Source organism: Rhinoderma darwinii, chromosome 7 (genome assembly GCF_050947455.1).
Source record: "Rhinoderma darwinii isolate aRhiDar2 chromosome 7, aRhiDar2.hap1, whole genome shotgun sequence".
NCBI classification, from domain to species: Eukaryota; Metazoa; Chordata; class Amphibia; order Anura; family Rhinodermatidae; genus Rhinoderma; species Rhinoderma darwinii.
This window is the reverse complement of record NC_134693.1, coordinates 91619151-91640836: the sequence shown is the minus strand read 5'-3', so window position 1 is coordinate 91640836 and position 21686 is coordinate 91619151. Positions and strand designations below refer to the sequence as shown.

The following is a 21686-nucleotide window of genomic DNA, read 5'->3' as shown; positions in this document are numbered from 1 at the left end:
GAGGATGTCTAATAAGCGAGCTGTTCCTTATCAATACACTATGGGCTTTATTACAGTTTTGTTGAGGTTTTTTGTGGACCTCTTACACCCGACAATACTACTAGAAATAGCGACATTAATTTGGAGTGTAGTGGTCCTTACTGTATCTATACATACGGTGTGAGACACTGCCCCTTTATATATTCTACAGGTGATTGGTTGTTTTGTGCACACGGCGGTTCCTACCTTGCCGGGCAGGGGCTTGTTATGGTGTACCGTGTCACTTGGCACAGTCGTCCCTTATATAGGGATTGATGGAGCTAGAGACGTTGTATGACCAGTCACTTTGAATAATAAAGCCATTACAGCCCTACAAATTTTCTTTCATCCTGTGAACATGCTCTAGTTTTCCACATAGCTGGATACATTCTTCATCCTTTTTTTTTGGATATATTGCCTTTTTCCACCAACAGTTGAATACATTTTCCCACTCTAACTTACTATATATCAGAGCGGGTTGATATACATAATGTCTATGGACTGACATGATTGCAGGACAGCTGCTTTCTTAGCACGACAATCATAGGGTGTAAACTGTTAGGGACATATATTTCTCAATCTATAAAAGTAGAATCCTCTCCTTTTCAACAAAAAGTTATAAAAACATGAAATCCACTTCACTTCTTCTGTTTGTCCCCCAATGATGAGTATTCTGCATATTTCTATACTAAGGCATACAATAGTAATACCTTTAAGGCGTACCTCACCAGTTGCATGCACTTTGTGATAAATGTGTGATAAAAATGAACTATTTGAGGGAAAAAAATAAAATGTGTAATGGGGCCTGAAACATTTTCAAGCAAAACATGTGTCCTGAAAGCCTCCGGGTGCTCCCTTCCTTTTGGGTCTGGCCGTGTGTCCAGGAAACACATTAGGGCCACAATGGGGATATTTTTGAACACAGGAGAAACAGGGTGATAAATTTTCTGGTGCTTTTCCTTATTCTCATGTCCTCTGTACAAGAAATCTGACCTTAAAATGACACATTTGTGAAAAAAAAATAAAACTTTCTTTCCACCTGCTTTGCATTAATTCCTGCGAAAACTGTGGGGTCAAAATACTTAGTACACACCTAGATGAATACCTTAAGGGGTATAGTTTTCTAAATGGGGTCGTTTATGGGGAGTTTCTATCGTTCTGGTAGCTCAAAACCTCTCCAAATGTACAGTGGGGCCTAAAACATTTTCAAGCAAAGTATGAGTCCTGAAAGCCTCCGGGTGCTCCCTCCCTTTCGGGCTCTGCCGTGTGTCCAGGCAACGCATTAGGGTCACAATGGGGGCATTTTTGAAACCAGGAGAAACAGTGTGATAGATTTTGGAGTGTGTTTTTTCATTCTCATGGTCGCTTTACAAAGAAATCTGTCTTCAAAGTGATACTTTTATGAAAAAAAGTGAAATTATATTTTATTACGCCTGCTTTGCATGAATTCTTACAAAAAACATGTGGGGTCAAAATACTTACAACACCCCTTAATAAATACCTTAAGGGGTGTAGTTTTCAAAATGGGGTCACTTGTGGGAGTTTCCACCATTCTGACACCTATGAGCCTCTGAAAACCTGGCTTGGTGCAGGAAAACAAAATGTACAAAATTATTACTAAATTTGTAAGTCTTCTAAATTGCTCAAAAAAAAATTTTTTTTTTTCAAAAGTGCTGCCAAAATAGAGTAGAGATGGCAATATATATTTAATAAAAATTGTACAGTATGTACATGTGACACATTGCAGTTAATAGGGAAAAATGATAATTTTTACAAAATTTCTTACATTTTTCTATTAATTTCCGCAAATCGTATCAGTCTACTTTTACCACTAAAATAAAGTACAACATGTGACGAAAAAACAGTGTCAGAATTACTTGGATATTCAAAACATTCACAGCGTTATTCTCTGATAAAGTCAAACATACCAGATTTAACTAATCTGGCTTGGTCATTAAGGTCTTTTCAGGCCCGGTCATTAAGGGGTTAAACTAAAGAAACTCAGGACAAAAAAAACAAACAACCAAACATCCAACAATATTTTTATTAAATACAGATAATTTACATGTTTTAGAAAATAGTTATATACAACAGTTGCTGGAAAAAAAGATAAAACAGGAAATGTTCCATGTGGGTTTGGTAACGGGTTGTGGTCTCAGTCGGTAATGATGAGCTCATCCACCCCCCAGTCTTCATAGCTGCCATCGGGGAGATAACGTCTGATGATTATAGGGATCTTCCTTGCTCTGCGGCAACATAAAACAGGTGATACGTGGAGAAGATGGTTAAGCATCCCCAATGTGCCACTGAATTTGGACTGCTCATTTGACACTATATGGTTCACGTACAATACCTCAGCACTAATTGGCAAACCACAGACCAAGAACACCTTTTTAGAGGTGACGTAACTAGAGGAAGGCAGAACAGCAACATCTATGTTAAGACTATTCAGTAGACTAGCAGTGAGGATTTTTCCTCATCTACCTCACCCTCAGCTTGAAAGGCTGTCTTACTGTTTTATGCTATGACCAGTCATCACATTGCAGTGTGCTGTATAGAATAAAGGGAGCATGGGTTGTCGGTAATTTGCAAGGGGTACATATTAGAACAGATGGCTGCCTAGAATCTTCTATTATGGCCTGCCAAAAAGCTTGCTAGCCACATTGTGCACTAAAGAGAAGCATTTGACTGGCACCGATGCGAGTGGCTGTTCATCAGTATTTTGCAACTCTGCTCACTATCTAGGGCATTGTGGCTTCTGGGTATCCTGCTGGAGCTGGAATTTAAACCTGTTCTTGTATCAGTAGGTATTCCCTCTTTTAGCGATATTAGGATCGAGGAAGAGAACTGTTGTAATGATTTTACTGTATACTTTACAGCGGTGGTCGGCAACCTTCGGCACTCCAGCTGTTGTGAAACTACAATTTCCAGCATGCCCTGACAGTCTGTAGTTGGAATAATAAAGCCTTCGGCTGTCAGGGAATGCTGGGAGTTGTAATTTGATAACAGCTGGAGTACCGAAGGTTGCTAGCCTTTGCTTTACGGCTTGACTATATATAAAACAAAGTCTTAAACACTTACTTAAGCTCTTTCATGGCAATGAGAAGAGGGTCGGTTTCTCCTTCTAGCTCCACCATAACAGGTGCACACATTCTAAAAAGAAAAAGGTCAAGAGCCACTGGTGAAATTATTTGTAAGCTGCAGGGCCCATTCTATAAAATATCAAATTCAGTATATACAAATGATACATCCCTCACGGATTTCTTGAGCAATGATATTTGAAGTATTAACCCCTTAAGAATGCAGCCTAGTCAGAGCCATAACTTAATTTTGTATCAACATAGGTGTGTGCGGGCTAGTTTTTATGCTGAATGAGTTTTGTTTTTTTGTTTTTTAATGGCAGCATTTTGGGGTACATATAATGGTTTGAAGAACTTTATTTTTATGCTGGGGATGGGGGAAAAAAAACCTGCAATTTTCAGGGAATTTTTTACGGCGTACAACAGGTTTTCTAAATACGTTAACTATTCTGCTGGATGTTCGGAGGTATTGTTTTATGCGGAATGACTTGGTTTTTATTTGTACCATTTTAAAAAGGTACATACAACTTATTTCCTGTTTATGGCAGATGGATTGAACAAAAAAAAAATAGCAATTCTGCCATTTATCCTGCAAGGTGGGAAAAAAAAGTGTGTTATTTTTTAGGACTGGTCGGTACAGATGCAGCAATACCAATGATTTTTTTTTAATTATTATTTTCAATAAAAAACTGTAAGGGGGAAAGCAAGGGGTTTTTTTTTTATACATCTTTAATCCTACTAATTGACCCTGCGATCCTTTCATCATGCAGAGAATACATTGCAATACTTCTGTAGTGCAGTGTATTATGCCTATCAATGTTACATTTTTAAAGGCCCCAACTGCCATGGCAACCCATCAGTAAGTACCCTGGGGTCGCATGACCACACAGTGGGGGCGCCAATAGTCTCCCTCTGACATAGTCAGCCACTAATGAGATGTGTTGTGTACGTAACATACGTCTCTTCTACAGCTACGCATCTTGCATCCACCAGTGCAACCCAATTCAGGGATCAGTTGGGAACATTAGGCAGCATTAATGATGGATGCAATAGTCAAGGACAGTGAAAGGATTTGAATAAAAGAGGTTGTCTCACAAAGACCACATCGGTGCTAGAGCTGGGCTATATGACCTAAAAATGTAATCTTGTGTTTTGTTTTTTTTAAAGCGGTCGATTAGTTGTGTATTTTTTTTCAATGCATTGTATGCAACAAGATAAAAAAAACAAAAACATTTATCTTGTATGCTATATTAAGGAATTATTGTGCAAGCAATTCACATTGGACATATTTTATTGAACCCCATTCTTTTTCATAAGAGGAACTGCATACATAGCAATTCGTTCAGAAGCCTGGATCTGCAATTATGGTTTTCTTTTTATCCCAGTGTCATTGGCTCTTTGGAAAGTAAAAAACAAAAATAAAAAGGTTTTTTAGTTAAATGTGACTGGCACATGGGCACTACAGCTGTCACTAGTACAACTGTGGCTGGCACAGGGGTCGACAATGTAGCAGTTATTGGTGTAGATGTGGCAGGCTCTAAAGGCACTGCAGCTGTTAATGGTTTCACTAAGGATGGCACTACAGGAGTCCCTGGTACCAGTATCAGCTTTGGTGCCAACCACAGTGGAATTAATTTGGCTGGCACTGGGGTCACTGCAGCTGTTGCCACTCTGGCTGTCATTGCAGCAGTTATGGGTGCCACTGGCGCTGAGGGCACTGCTGCTGTCACCGGTAGCAGTGTTGACACTGAATTCCACAGCACAGCAGCTGTTAATGGTAACAGTGTGGACGCTGCAGCTGTCACTTGTACCATGAATGCTGGCATTGGGAGCACCACAAATGAGCAGAGTTTCAAATAAACATACAGGATAAATTGTTTATATGCAGAAGTAAAGGGATTTGAGTGAACGGACGCACAGCTCTCCCAGTGAGTGCCGCATGTGACCATCTTCTTTATGTCTGTAGAGAAGGCAGGATAGAGAAAGATGAGCTGTGTTTCCCTGATCTCTTATTCACAAAAGGTAGAGTCTCCTGAGCCATTGATCAATGATCAGTGGTAGCTGAAAAAACTTTTGGCCCTGCTGAAAGAACTTGCACTTACCCGCTAGCTGCAGTGTCACAATGCTGCTGTGGGGGCAGGGCAGATGGTTTGTGTGGGGACTGCTGGCTTGCACTCTGCACCACAGTACCTCTCCCTCTTCGGACTACGTAAAATTTTATTTCCAGTACATCCATCATGACAGAACCACAGGAGGTTGCCCTATTGACCTCTATAGGGACAGGAAGACAGAGGTTAAAAGGCCCCTCCCACCACCCACTTGCCAGTGTTCTTCCTGTCCCTACACAGTCAGGAGCAGAGACGTCGCTCCTGGATAAAACTCGGGTATGGGGCGAGATTGGGGAGTCCGTGCACTCTCCCTTCTATTCCTCCTATGTGCCTAGGCTAATTACCTCTCTAACGAGAGGTCCCTTACCTCTCAACCAAAACACGACCTTACGAATCCTAGGCAGGGTTCCGGTAGTGTGTGGGGTTCGGGATCCCAAGCCAGGCTCCGGCCGAGGCTGCGTGACCATGCGAGGACCGGCAGCTCCATAAGGTTGGCAGCGCCGGCAAAGTCCTCGTAAGTGGCCGCATAGCCGGAAGTTCTCAGTCGCCTGCTATGACGCGGCCGCATCTCAATGGAATAGCGGCGACCGGAAAGAACATTGGGCTACTTCCGGTCCGCGGCCATCTTAGAAGGTGGGAAATTCAAAAGGCTCACATTTAAAAAGGGATCTGCAACAGGTATGTAGTTAGAGCGAATACCTCGAACGAGGAATTATATATACAGCCTTAAGAATATAACTTGTGGATTGGATATTGCATTTGACTATTGCAGTGATGGAACTACCTTGTTCTGCCGGAATTCCAGATATGTCCCAGGGTCATGCGAGTCTCACCCTTGGGGTAAGGGTTACGACTCCGTATGCAAGTACACCGTACTCTACCTGCCTTTTGTTTTCTCTAGGATAAAGATTCCTCTCCGAGACAAACTGATAAGGTGGTTAAAAAAATGTGCGACTTGTGGACTGGACCATGAAGGCCGAAGCCGCATTCCAAGCTCTTAAAGTTGCCTTCTCTTCTGCTTCAGTCCTACACAGACTGGATTCCACCAAACCCTTTGTTCTGGAGGTCGATGCTTGATCTGTGGGAGTCGGAGCTATTCTTTCAGAAAAAAAACTTGTAGAGGGAGACTGGTGGCCTGTGTTTTTTTTTCTCCAAATTATTCACATCCGCAGAGAAAAATTATGGTATTGGAGATAAAGAACTTTTGGCTATTAAATTGGCCCTGGAGGAATGGAGACATTTGCTTGAGGGTGCACGGCATCCTATAATCTACACAGATCATAAGAAACTCCTATACTTGCAGACTGCTAAACGCCTAAATTCTCACCAAGCACGGTGGGCATTATTCTTCTCCAGATTTGATTTTCAGCTTCACTACAGACCTGCTGGAAAGAATACCAAGGCTGACGCCTTATCTCGCTGTTTTGACCCCACAGACCAAGAGCCCAGTCCTCAGTTTATTATAGATCCAAAACGTATTATGATCGCTGCTACGGCTGAAGTGGTACACATTCCCTGAGGAAAGACCTATGTACCCCCTAAACAAAAAGGGATTGTGTTCTTCACTGGGGTCATGCCTCCCAGGGTTTCTGGGCACCCTGGCATCAAAAATACTCTCAATTTGATTGGCCGTCAGTAATGGTGGCCATCCACGTCCCAAGACACTAAAGACCAGAGTCGCATAAGAAACAATTGTGTCGAGACTGTATAGCAAAACTACTAAAAGAGGAACAACCACCGTTTATGTCTGAACTTAGGGCTATGATTCGCGAGAAAGTGAGTCAGTCAGTCAGTAGCCTCCCTCACCCCTCCAAGAAACTCAGTCACACTCCCGGGCAAAAAGGCCACGGACTGAAGTGGAACAAAAATGGTGCCCACCATCTCAGGGGTCTGATATTGAGCAGGAGTGTTATTATCAGAGGGTAAGTTAGGAGAGGAACGCTTGCCTTCAGCCTCATCTACTAAGGAGAAAAAAAATTATAAATTCTTCTCTTCGGAGATACCATAATCCAGGCAATACGGGAGACAATGGATATTTCCGAATGAAGACCAACCCCATACCATCCAGGATAAGATGTTTGGGGGCCCGACAGAAGAAAACAAAGATTTTTCCGGTAAATTCGAATCTCAAGAAAATGGTAAACTATGGAATGGGAGGATTTAGCAAAAATACGCATCTCAAGAGAATTTAAAAACAGATTTCTCTTTGATCCAGAAGACACTAAACCTTGGGATGAGATCCCAAAAGTGGATATTCCAGTAGCTAGATTTGCTAAAAAAAAACGCAATCCCCTTAGAAGATTCCTCTCAGTTGAAGGACCCCATGGACCGGAAGGCAGACTGGCTGCTGAAGAGAGCTTGGGAATCTTCATCAGCTTTAATCTCTACAAATATCGCTGCCACATCTGTAGCAAGATCGATAGTTAAACCAACTGGAGACCCATTTAATGATGAAAACATCGAGAAGATCTAGTAGAATCTCTACCCTTACTAAAAATGGCAACTGGATTCTTGGTAGACACATCAGCTGAATCCAATAGATTTGCTGCCAGGAATGGGGCTCTCTCAAATGCTGCTAGATGAGCATTATGGTTCAAGATGTGGTCAGGAGACACGAAGTCCAAAAGCATGTTCTATCCCATTTACAGGATCTCTGATGTTTGATCCTCTCCTGGATAACAGCACAACGGATAGAAAAAAAGGAGTTTCCAGAAGAGAAACCTAAAAAGCCCCCTCAGTTTCTTAAGTTTCGTCAACAGAGGGAAGCAACTTTACAGAACTAGAGGGAAAAAGGAAGTCCAGTCGCTGGAGTTACCCCAAGGGGGGAAGGAGTTGAGGATATCTCCTCAACTCCAATAACTTATTTCAGCCCTCAAAGCAATGACGCCAAGAGTGTGTGTGGGGGGGGGGGGGGGACGGGACTCCTACATTTTTATTCCAACTGGAACAGAGTAACCCAGAACCCTTGGGTTCTATATATAATACAAGGGTACAAAATAGAATGGGTGAAATATCGCAAGTTCAAAATGGAGTCTATCAGATCGACTATTCCTCTAATAAGGGAAGAAGCGTCAATGCGTACAATCGATTTAAAGGAGGCGTACTACTACGTCCCTATCCACCCCGCTTACTAGATTGCTCAGATAAGCGATTCAGAATGGCCCTTCCGCTCTCCACTTCCAATTTGTCTGTCTCCCCTTCGGCATTTCCTCCGCCCACAGAATTTTAACAAAAACTATGGCAGAGATTATGGCATTATTAGGGTATGTGCACACACACTAATTACGTCCGTAATTGACGGACGTATTTCGACCGCAAGTACCGGACCGAACACAGTGCAGGGAGCCGGGCTCCTAGCATCAGTTATATACGATGCTAGGAGTCCCTGCCTCTCTGCAGGACAACTGTCCCGTACTGTAATCATGTTTTCAGTACGGGAAAGTAGTTCCACGGAGAGGCAGGGACTCCTAGCATTGTACATAACTATGATGCTAGGAGCCCGGCTCCCTGCACTGTGTTCGGTCCACTACTTGCGGCCGAAATACGTCCGTCAATTCCGGACGTAATTAGTGTGTGTGCACATACCATTAAAGGAACAGTGTCACCAACATTTTTTTTTTTTATATCAGTTTTATGTTAGGGTTTTATTAAAAACGTTTATATTTGTGTGTTTGTGTGTTACTTTTTTCTATTTTTACACTTTTTCTTCCCTATGGGGGCTGCCATTTTTTTTCCATTTCTGTATGTGTCGATTAACGACACATACAGACATGGAATACGGCAGCTCCAGTCCCATAGGGACTGCAAACGGGGCCCGTTCCATCCACTATGGTGTACGCCGTCTGTGTGGGAACGGCGCATGCGCCGCTCCCACACAGTCCGATTTGAAATGCGCGCCGTCCGGTGCCATTTTCCTGTGGACCGGAAGTCGCGGCCGGGCAGTAAGATTACTACTTCCGGTCGCGGCTTCCGGACTTGTGCAGATGGAGCAGCGGCAGCAGATGGAGCGGACGGACCGGTCTACCGGTATGTTCGTGTTTCAGTGTGTTTTACTAGTGTATGTAAACCTTCTACACTGTGTTAGCTCAAAAAATGGCGACACACAGTGTAGGAGGTTAGACCGTTCAAACCCCTCGTTTCTCCCGGCACTAGCCAGGATAAAGGAGGGGGGGATTCTGAGCGCTCACTAGAGCGACGGATTTTTTCCCAATGTTGCAGCATAAAGCAATGTGGTTGCTTTACCACATGCAATGCTGCAATTTTGGGAATTGCTCCATCTAGTGACCAGTGCTGGGAAATATTATTTATTGAATCCAATTTATAATATTTCCTGACTCGTGAAAAAAAAAAAAAAAAAAAATAGAACAATGTTTAATCACCTACACACTAATTGTTGAACTAAAAAAAAAAAAAAACATGTTGTTTTGCTGGCAACACATTCCCTTTAAGAAGTCAGGGCATAGTGATTATCCCATATTTAGACGATTTCCTGTTGACAGCAGATACTCTGTCTATCCTAAACAACCATCGTTTACAAGTTCTTTCCTTACTACAGCAATTGGGATGAACAATCAACGTCGAGAAATCAAGTCTTCCTCCCCAAAAACAGAATGTCTTCTTAGGAGTGCTGCTAGACTCCTCCCTTCAACATTCCTTCCAAGGGAGAAAAATACTTGTACTGACAGAAGTGAGGACATTTTGGGGAAAGAGCACCTGTTCCATAAGGGAAGGAATGCGGATGTTGGGAATGACTATGTCTTGCATCTAATCCATTTCATGGAGTCAATTTTACTCCAGACCCTTACAGAATCTGATCCTGTCCCAGTGGGATAAAAAACAGGACTCCTTGAATTCAAGGATTTAGATTTCCAAAACAGTTACGTTCTCTCTCCACTGGTGGCTCTGCCCAAACATCATAAGCAAAGGGGTCCCCTGGAGAACTTCTCCTTATGTAGTAATTACTGCAGATGCCAGCAAACAGGGCTGGGGGTCAGTGATCCAAGACAGGCATTTTCAAGGCATATGGCCTGTTCAGATGAAGACCATGTGCTCAAACCTCAGAGAACTAAAACCTGTATGGGAGACATTCATAAGAGCTTAGCCCATCATAAAAGGGACGCACGTAAGAATTTTATCGGACAACATAACAGCAGTATCCTTTCTTCGCCATCAGGGGGGGAACAAGACAGATTCATCTTCAGGCCCTCTATGCACAAATTTTGAGCTGGGCAGAAGAAAATGTCCTATTGGTCTCCGCGGTCCACCTAATCGGCTCAGAGCACCTATCTGCAGACTTCCTAAGTCAGGAAAAAGTGGACCCAGGAGAATGGTGCCTGAATAGGGAAATTTTTCTGTCCTTAACCCGAAGGTGGAGTTATCCACAAATAGACCTATTTGCCACAAGGAAAAACTCCCAGGTAGAGACATTCTTCTCCCCAAGTCTCAAAGACAACCCATTGAGGGCAGATCCATTATCCCATCCCTGGGACATGGATCTGGCCTATGCTATTCCTCAGTTTCCTCCAATACCAGTGGTATTAAGAAAAATTCTTCCCTATTGGCCAAAAAGAAGCTGGTTTCCATTTCTAAAGCACCTAGCACTGGAAGACACTATCATGCTTCCAGTCAAGAAGAATCTTCTCTCCCAGGGTTCCTTATTCTTTCAGGGAATAGAATCTCTGCAGTCGTCAGCCTGGATCCTGAAAGGAAGATCTTGAGAAACCACGGCTTGTCAGACTAGGTAATTTCAACTATTTTATTAAGCCATAAAGAAGTTACCTCGAAAATCTATCAAAAAATTTGGAAGAAATTCTGTTGGTATGGTATGGAGATCCAGGAGCAGACCCCTTTCTTCCCAACAACGCAAAAAGACCTAGATTTCCTGCAATCTGGATGCAAAAAAGGGCTTAGCCCTAGTACCTTAAAAGTGCAGATCTCAGCCTTAACCCCTTCCCGCTCCTGGATGTAGTATTAGGTCATGGTAACCATCGTTCACACTCCATGACCTAATAATACGTCACGGGAGTAATGGCCATTTCGGCTGTCTTCCCGACACATACAGGAGCTGTGACAGCTGCTGTCTCGTACAGCAGTTGCTGCAGCTCCTATAGCGGGGACCGATCGCTGTGTCCCCGCTGATTAACCCCTTCAAAGCCGCGTTCAGTAACGATCGCGGCTTTTTAGGGGTTAAACAACCATCGACGGCCCGCTACATGATAGCGGGCAGCAATGGTTGCTATGGCAACCGAATGCCTAATAATGGCGTCCGGATATGCCATCTATGGAAGCCTAGTGGGTCCTGACTGTCAGGACCCGCCATGCTTACTGACAGTGAGTAGCTGACAGCTCTAATACACTGCACTACGCATGTAGTGCAGTATTAGAATTGCGATCAGGGCCTCCTGCCCTCAAGTCCCCTAGTGGGACAAAGTAATAAAGGGAAAAAAAAACGTAAAATAAAGTTGTATAAAAACAAGAAAATGAAAGATTTAAACGTAAAAATCCCCCTTTCCCACATCAGTCCTTTATTATTAATAAAAAAACAAATAAACCATACATAATTGGTAGCGCCGCGTCCGTAACGGCCTGACCAACAAAATTATTTCGTTATTTATCCCGCGCGGTGAACGCCATAAAAGAAAACAAAACATACCAGAATTACAATTGTTTGGTCACCTCACCTGCCAAAAAATTTAATAAAAAGATGAAAAAGTTGAATGTACCTAAAAATGGTTCTTATCGAAACTACAGTTCGTTACGCAAACAACAAGTCCTCACACGGCCTTGATGGTAAAATAAAAAAAATTATGGCTCTTAGAATATGGCAACACGTAAAAAATCATTTTCTTTTTAAGTTTTTATTGTGCACACGCCATAAGACATAAAAAAAAAAAAAAAGTATAATCATATGGTATCGCCGTAATCGTATCGCCCCGCAGAATAAAGTGAATGTCATTTATAGCGCATGGTGAATGCTGTAGAGAATAAAAAAACAATAGTAGAATTACTGTTTTTTAGTCACCATGCCTCTTAAAAATAGAATACAACTGATCAAAAAGTAACATGCACCACATGAAAACTACAACGAATTCCTCAAGGGGTCTAGTTTCCAAAATGGTCACTTTTGGGGGGTTTCCACTGTTTTGGCACCACAAGACCTCTTCAAACCGGACATGGTGCCTAATAAAAAGGAGGAGGCCTCAAAATCCACTAGGTGCTCCCTTGCTCGAGGCCGGTGCTTCAGTCTATTATCACACTAGGGCCACGTGTGGGATATTTCTCCAAACTGAAGAACCTGGGCAATAAATATTGAGCTGCGTCACTCTGGTAAAACCTTCTGTTTTACAGAAAAAAAAAAAATGGAATAAAAAAAGATTTCCTGACAAAAATAAAATAAAAATGAAATGTCAATTTCACCTCCACTTTACTCTAAATTCCTGTGAAACACCTAAAGGGTTAATAAACTTTCGAAGTGCGGTTTTGAATACTTTGAGGGGTCTAGTTGCTAAAATGGGGTGTTTTATAGGGGTTTCTAATATATAAGCCCCTCAAAGCAACTTCAGAACTGAACTGTAACCTAAAAAAAAAAAAATTAGCCAATACTTCGCTTTTTACATTATACTGATAATGAGCAGTCCCCACCCCCAGATGACCCCAGTTTTGCCCGTTTGTATAAACTGAGACCCCTATTAGACCATTTCAGTGCCCGGTTTTCCCAAGCATACACCCCCGAGAAGTGTATTTCTACTGAGGAGTCCTTGGTAGATTTTAAAGGGAGGCTTCAATTCCGCCAGTACCTGCCGAGTAAGGTATGAGCTGTGCGAGAGTGCATCAGGGTATACCTACAAATTTAGGATATATGAAGGGAAGGACACCAGTATTCAGCCCCCATAATGCCCCCCCCCCCTTGCTGGGAGCGAATGCAAAAATTGTGTGGGATTTGGTGCACCCACTGCTGGACCAGGGTTATTTTTATACCAGCGTCCCACTCTTCAAGTGCCTCGCTTCCAGAAGTCCTGCGGCATGCGGCACTGCTAGAAGAAACCTGAGAGGCCTCCCTAAGACTCTGCTAGGGCAAACACTCAGAATGGGTGAAAGCAGGGCACATTCTAGCAGCAACATATTGTGTGTCAAGTACAAGGACAAGAGAGATGTCCTTGTATTCACAATACATGGCCACACCAGTACCCATGTACCTGTACGAGGTACCAGTACAGAGACCCCCAAACCAGACTGCATCCTGGACTACAATAGGTACATGGGAGGGGTGGACTTGTCAGATCAAGTCCTGAAGCCCTACAGCGCCATGCGGTGTGGTATAAGAAGCTGGTCGTGCACATCATACAGATGGCATTATACAATGCGTACGTGCTACGTCGATGTACAGGCCAGAGGGGAACTTTCCTGGAATTTCAAGAGGTGGTTATCAAGAACCTAATCTTTAGGGACCAAGAAGGGGGGCATCCAGTACTTCTGGTAGCGAAGCCACGCACATCGTACCAGGGCAACACTTTCCAGGAGAAGTTCCCCAAACTGGCAAGAAGGGAAAAAGTCAAAAGAGGTGCAAAGTCTGCTCAAAAAGGGGGATAAGGAAGGACACAATATATCAATGTGCCTCGTGTCCCGAAAAACCAGAGCTCTGTATGAAAGAGTGTTTTAACATTTAACATACATCCCTTGATTTTTAATCTACCCTGATGCACTCCGCACAGCTTATCCTCATCTTTCCCTTCTGAGCCCTGCTGTGTGCCCAGGTAGCTGATAACAGCCACATTAGTGTTTATGGGGTGTATATCTCTGGTGGCACATGCTGGGCACAATATATTGGACACTGAAATGGCATAGATAGATAAAAAATGGCAAATCTCACACTGCACCATCTGCTGCGCATTACCTTTCAGACAATACCTGTGGGATCAAAATGCTCGCTACACCTCTAGATGAATGCCTTAAGGGGTGTAGATTTTAAAATGGGGTTATTTCTTGGCGGTTTCAACTGTACTGGTACCTCAGGGGCTTCTGCATTCATGACTTCGCAACAGAAAAGCTCCAGTAGGCCAAATGGTGGTCCTTCCCTTCTAAGCCCTCCCATGAGCCCAGGCAGCAGATAACAGCCACATGTAGGGTATTTCCATACCCAGGAGAACCCACATTACAATTTATAGGGTGCATATCTCCGATGGTGCATGCTGGGCACAATATATTGGACACTGAAATGGAATACATATATAGAAAATGGCAAATCTCACACTGCACCATCTGCTGCGCATTACCTTTTAGACAATACCTGTGGGATCAAAATGCTCACTACACCTCTAGATGTTATGAGCAATTTTAGATTTATGCTAATTCGTTTCTTAATGACCAACTGGGCGTGTTTTTACTTTTGACCAACTGGGCGTTGTACAAAGGAGTGTATGACGCTAACCAATCATTGTCATTCTCATTGTTCGTGTGATTGTGCAGTGAAAGAAGCTGGGCTGGAACAATGAGAGGTATATGACGCTGATTGGTCACTGATTGGGCAGCGTCATACACTTCTCTTCACTACGCCCAGTTGGCAAAAAGTAAAAACACCCAGTTGGTCATTAAGAAACTAATTAGCATAAATCTAGACTTGCTTATAACTTGCTCAAAAATGATCGTTTTTCAAAATAAAAACCACGGTTATCTACATTACAGCGCCGATCAGATTACGTAGGAGATAGGGCACTTATAATCTGGTGACAGATTTCCGCAAATGCAACATGGCACCCGAAAACCAATCCAGCAAAATCTGGACTCCAAAGAACACATAGCGCTCCTGGTCATGCTGAGCCCTCCCATGGGCCCAAATGGCAGTTTATCACCACAAATGGGGTATTGCCGCATTCAGGACAAATTGGGCAACAAAATGGGGCATTTTATTTCTTGTGAAAATAAGACATTTTGATCAAAAAATGACATTTTATTGGAAAAAAAATTCATTTTGTTTAAAATTTCACAGCCCAATTCAAATACGTGCTGTCAAAAAACTGTGGGGTCAAAATGGTATCAACAACCATACACGAATTCCTTGATGGGCGTAGTTTCCAAAATGGGGTCACTTTTGGGGGATTCCTACTGTTATGGCACCTCAACACCTCTTCAAACCCGGCATGCTGCCTAAAATATATTCTAATAAAAAAAAGAGGCCCCAAAATGTACTAGGTGCTCCATTGCTTCTGAGGCCTGTGTTTTAGTTCACGAGCGCACTAGAGCCACATGTGAGATTTCTAAAAACGGCAGAATCTGGACAATACATAGTATTAGTAATGTTTCTCTGATAAAACCTGTGTTACAGAAAAAAAAAAATGGAATAAAATTGAAATTCAGCAAGAAAAATGAAATTTGCAAATTTCACCTCCACTTTGCTTTAATTCCTGTGAAATGCCTAAAGGGTTAAAAAAAACTTTCTAAATGCGGTTTTGAATACTTTGAGGGGTCTATTTTTTAAAGAGGCTCTGTCACCACATTATAAGTGCCCTATATTGTACATGTGATCGGCGCTGTAATGTAGATTACAGCAGTGTTTTTTTATTTTGACTTTAAGAAACTTATTAGCATAAAGCTAAAAATCGCTCAATGCCCAAGTGGGCGCGTTTTTACTCTAGACCAAGTGGGCGTTGTACAGAGGAGTGTATAACGCTGACCAATCAGCATCATACACTTCATTTCAAACGAATGGGCATTAAAGAGGCTCTGTCACCAGATGTTGCAACCCCCATCTCCTATTGCAGCAGATCGGCGCTGCAATGTAGATAAAAGTAACGCTTTGTTTTTTTTTTTAAAACGAGCATTTTTGGCCAAGTTATGACCATTTTTATATTTATGCAAATTAGGCTTTCTAAAGTACAACTGGGCGTGTATTGTGTGCGTACATCGGGGCGTTTTTACTTCTTTTACTAGCTGTGACGTCACTCACTTCCTGCCCCAGGTCCTGCATCGTGTCGGACGAGCGAGGACACATCGGCACCAGAGGCTACATTTGATTCTGCAGCAGCATCGGCGTTTGCAGGTATGTCGATGTAGCTACTTACCTGCAAACGCTGATGCTGCTGCAGAATCAACTGTAGCCTCTGGTGCCGATGTGTCCTCGCTCGTCCGACACGATGCAGGACCTGGGGCAGGAAGTGAGTGACGTCACAGCGTGATCTCTCGAGAACACGCTGTGTCTGTGCACTGCCAGAAGCTGGGTGTTAACGAAGAGAAGTGGATGATGCTGATTCGTCAGCATCATACACTCACATTCACAATGCCCAGCTAGTAAAAGTAGTAAAAACGCCCATAATACACGCCCAGTTGTACTTTAGAAAGCCTCATTTGCATAAATATAAAAATGGTCATAACCTGGCCAAAAATGCTCGTTTTTAAGAAACAAAAACGTTAGTCTTATCTACATTGCAGCACTGATCTGTTGCAATAGGAGATAGGGGTTGCAAAATCTGGTGACAGGGCCTCTTTAAGAAACTAATTAGCATAAAGCTAAAAATCGCTCATAAAATGGTAAAAATAGATAGTTTTTCAAAATAAAAAGCATTACTGTCACCTACATTATAGTGCCCATCTCCTTATGTAGGAGATAGGACACTTATAATGCGGTGACAGAGCCTCTTTAAAATGGGGGTAGACATATGGGAAATGTGAGCTAGTAACTATTTTGGGTGGTATAGCCATCATTTTTACAAGCAGATGCATTTAAATTCAGTAACATGCTATTTTTTCTAAATTTTGCAATTTTTCACAAATAAACACTGAATAGATCGACCAAATTTCACCACTAACAAAGCCCAATGTCTCACGAGAAAACAATCTCAGAATTGTTTGGATAGGTTTAAGCATTCCGAAGTTATTACCACAAAGTGAAATATGTCAGATTTTAAAAAAAAATGGGCTCTGAGCCTTAAGGCCAAAACAAGGCTGCGTCGGTGGACCAGAAGATTCACTCAGTTTCTAAATTGAAACCTTCCCTAAAGAAATCAGTACCTACCTGGGATTTAAAGAGGCTCTGTCACCAGATTTTGCAACCCCTATCTGCTATTGCAGCAGATAGGCGCTGCAATGTAGATTACAGTAACGTTTTTATTTTAAAAAAACGAGCATTTTTGGCCAAGTTATGACCATTTTTGTAGTTATGCAAATGAGGCTTGCAAAAGTCCAAGTGGGTGTGTTTAAAAGTAAAAGTCCAAGTGGGTGTGTATTATGTGCGTACATCGGGGCGTTTTTAATACTTTCACTAGCTGGGCGCTCTGATGAGAAGTAACATCCTCTTCTCTTCAGAACGCCCAGCTTGTGACAGTGCAGATCTGTGACGTCACTCACAGGTCCTGCATCGTGACGGCCACATCGGCACCAGAGGCTACAGTTGATTCTGCAGCAGCATCAGCGTTTGCAGGTAAGTCGATCTTACCTGCAAACGCTGATGCTGCTGCAGAATCAACTGTAGCCTCTGCTGCCGATGTGGCCGTCACGATGCAGGACCTGTGAGTGACGTCACAGATCTGCACTGTCAGAAGCTGGGCGTTCTGAAGAGAAGAGGATGTTACTTCTCATCAGAGCGCCCAGCTAGTAAAAGTAGTAAACACGCCCCGATGTACGCACCTAATACACGCCCACTTGGACTTTTACTTTTAAACACACCCACTTGGACTTTTGCAAGCCTCATTTGCATAATTACAAAAATGGTCATAACTTGGCCAAAAATGCTCGTTTTTTAAAAATTAAAAACATAACTGTAATCTACATTGCAGCGCCTATCTGCTGCAATAGCAGATAGGGGTTGCAAAATCTGGTGACAGAGCCTCTTTAAATGTAGTGTTAACGGCTCTTTGCGATCCACCATTTGAGCTGCTCGACACGATTAGAATGCATTTTTTAACTCTAAAAGCTGCATTTTTAGTCGCTATTACATCAGCAAGAAGGATTGGAGAAATCCAATCTCTGTCGGTCATAGAACCCTACCTAAAAGTACAAAAAACAGGATCATTCTAAAGCTAGATCCTTCCTTTATTCCGAAAGTATCTACTGCCTTCCATAGGGAAATAATTTCTATGTTGTTTCTGAAAAAAAAGGACATTTTAATTTTTACAGACTAATTCCAATATATTTAGAGAAAAACCTGTGTGGTCAAAATGCTAACTATACCGCTAGATAAATACCTTAAAGGGAACCTGTCACCAGCATTTCACCTATTAAACCGACTATACCTGGTGGTAGTGGGTGAAAAATCATTTCTATATAACCTATAATTGTCTTCTTAGTCGGCTCTGTAGCTTTAGTATTTAGCTTTTTAGTGTTCCCACACCGTATGCTAATGAGCAGAAAAGAGTCAGATCTTCATTTGAAAAGAGTCAAATCTTCGTTTGGAAAGAGTCATATCATCATTCCTCAAGTCTTTCTAAGTTTACTTCGCCTCCTTACTTTTGATTGACAGCTCCTCGCCTTCCCCCAGCACACAAAATCCTGCGCTTGTGCATTGATGTCCTCTTTTGGTGTGTGCGCACAAAGGGACACCGGATTATTACGATAAAAGGTGCAAAACGTTTGCAGACCGATATTTACAGTCGGAAGAGGAGTTTAGGAGCGGGGATAACGGCAATGAACTTTTTATAGCAGCGGCCAGTGAGGGAGAAGTAAAGTTCAATAGGTGAAATGCTGGTGACAGGTTCCCTTTAAGGGGTCTAGTTTTCGAAATGGTCGTTTATGTGGAGTTTCTATCGTTCTGGCAGCTCAAAGCTTCTCCAAATGTACAGTGGGGCCTAAAACATTTTCAAGCAAAATAGGAGTCCTGAAAGCCTCCGGGTGCTCCCTTCCTTTTGGGCCCTGCCGTGTGTCCAGGCAACACATTAGGGCCACAATGTGGGTATTTTTGAAACAGGAGAAACAGGGTGATCGATTTGGTGGTGTGTTTCTTCATTCTCATGGTTGCTTTACAATGAAATCGGTCTTCAAACTGATACTTATGAAAAAAAGTGAATTTTTTTTTCTCCACCTGTTATGTATTAAATTTTGCAAAAACTGTGGGGTCAAAATACTTACTATACCCCTGAATAAATACCTTAAGGGGTCTAGTTTTCTAAATTGGGTCATTTGTGGGGGTTTCCATCACTCTGAGACCTATGAGCCTCTGAAAACCTGGTGCAGGAAAACAAAATGTACTTACAAATTGAATAATAATTTTATAAATTATAAAGTACTCTAAATTGCTGAAAATTAATTTTATTTTTTCAAAAGTGCTGCCAAAATAGAGTAGAGATGGAAATATATATTCCATTAAAAAAATTGTACAGTATGTGTGTACATATGTGACATCTTACAGTTAAAAATAGGGGAAAAAAATTGTCATTTTTACAAAATGTCTTCAATTTTTTAATTAATTTCCCCAAATCGTATCAGTCTACTTTTACCACTAAAATAAAGTACAACATGTGACGAAAAAACAATGTCAGAATTACTTGGATATTCAAAACTTTCAGACATACCAGATGGTCATTAAAGAGGCTCTGTCACCAGATTATAAGTGTCCTATCTCCTACATAATCTGATTGGCGCTGTAATGTAGATTACTGCAGTGGTTTTTATTTTGAAAAACAATCATTTTTGAGCAAGTTGTGAGGTAGTTTAGATTTATGCTAATGAGTTTCTCAATGGACAACTGGGCGTGTTTTTACTTTTTACCAACTGGGTGTTGTACAGAGGAGTGTATGATGCTGACCAATCAGTGGTCAATCAGCATCCTGCATTTCTCATTGTTCCAGCCCAGCATGATCCCCAGCACAGTGTGATTGTGCAGTGAAAGAAGTAAACACGCCCAGTTGCTAAAAACACAATACACGCCCAGTTGTCCATTAGAAAGGCTCATTTGCATAAATATAAAATTGCTCATAACTTAACCAAAAATGATCGTTTAAAAAAAAAAAAAGACAAAAATCGTTACTGTTATCTACATTGCAGCGCCGATCACATGCAATAGGAGATAGGGATTTGATAATCTGGTGACAGAGCCTCTTTAAGGTCCAAACAGGCCCGGTCATTAAGGGGTTAAAGGGAATGTGTCGCTAGAATTTTTTAAATTTTTTTCAGTTAAACAGTTAGTATTTAAGTGATTAAACATTGTTATAATTTTTCCACAAGTCAGGAAATATTATAAATTAGATTCTAATTTATAACACTTCCATGTGCTGGTCACAAATTGCAGCATTGCAATGTGGTAAAGCAACCTCATTGCAAATTTGGTGTAGACACATGCTCTAGTGTGCTCACACAATCCCCCCTCCCTTATCCTGGCTAGTGCAGGAGAAAGGAGGGGGTTGAATCTTCTAATCCTCCTACACTGTGCATTCGCTCAGAAAATGGCGGCACACAGTGTAGGAGGATTAGATACAGTGGTAATCAGACAGTATAACACGAACATAATGCACACATCACATACACAAACATAACTTACCTGCTCCTGCCGCTGCCTCCGATCTTACTCCTCGCGTCTTCGCTGCCTGGAACATATGTCCGGAAGCCGCGACCGGAAGTAGTCATCTTACTGTCCGGCCGCGGCTTCCGGTCCACATGAAAATGGTGCCGAATTTCGCTCTGCCGAAGACCTTCCTTTTGGACTGTGTGGGAGCGGCGCATGCGCCATTCCCACACAGACAGCGTACACTGTAGTGGACGGAACGGCTCCCGTTCACATTCTCTATGGGGATGTATGTGCCGTATTCCATTTCTGTATGTGTCGTTAATCGACACATACAGAGACGAAAAAAAAAAATTGCAGCCCCCATAGTGAAGTAAAAGTAAGAAGAAAAAAGTACAACACAAAAACACTAATAAATTTATTTTAACATACAAAAAGCAAATTTATATAAAACTTTTTTTCGCGACACCTTCCCTTTAAGGGGTTAATATTTATTGCCCAGATTCTGCAGTTTTTAGAAATATCCCACATGTGGCCCTAGTGTGCTATTGAACTGAAGCACAGGATACAGTACCAAAAGGAGCACCTAGTGGATTTTGGAGCCTCCTTTCTATTTGAATATATTTTAGGCACCATGTCAGGTTTCAAGAGGTCTTGTGGTAATAAAACAGTGGAAACCCCCCAAAAGTGACCCTATTTGGCAAAGTAGGCCGTGAAAATGAAAATCAAATTTTTCCGATAAAAACGTGCAAATTTTTACAAAAAGGACAAAAACAAAACTAACATTTCAAAAGCAATTTCTCCCGATTACGGCAATACCCCATATATGGTCATACACTTGCTGGTTGGACAAACAGCAGGGCTCAGAAAGGTATGAGCTCCATTTGGAATGTAGATTCTGCTGGATTGGTTTCTGGTCGCCATGTCGCATTTGCAGTCCCCCTGAGGTACCAGTACAGGGGAAACCCCTTAAAAGTGACTTTGTGATCAGTTTTTATCATATTTTTTTTTTAAGAGGCGTGGTGACTACAAAATAGCAATTCTACTAGTGTT

The 21686-nt window shown here is 42.1% G+C and overlaps 1 protein-coding gene across 1 annotated transcript in view; it reads right to left on the bottom strand.

Moving 5' to 3' along the window:
• Window positions 1–2043: 2043 nt before the first annotated feature.
• Window positions 2044–21686, bottom strand: part of POLR2F (RNA polymerase II, I and III subunit F) — a 34799-nt gene continuing 15156 nt past the window's right edge. Inside the window, exons 3-4 of the mRNA XM_075833677.1 lie at window positions 3100–3171; window positions 2044–2264 (exon numbers count right to left, since the gene is read on the bottom strand). Coding sequence (XP_075689792.1) covers window positions 2174–2264; window positions 3100–3171 — 163 coding nt within the window. The 3' untranslated portion in view covers window positions 2044–2173. The remainder of the gene's footprint in view (window positions 2265–3099; window positions 3172–21686) is intronic.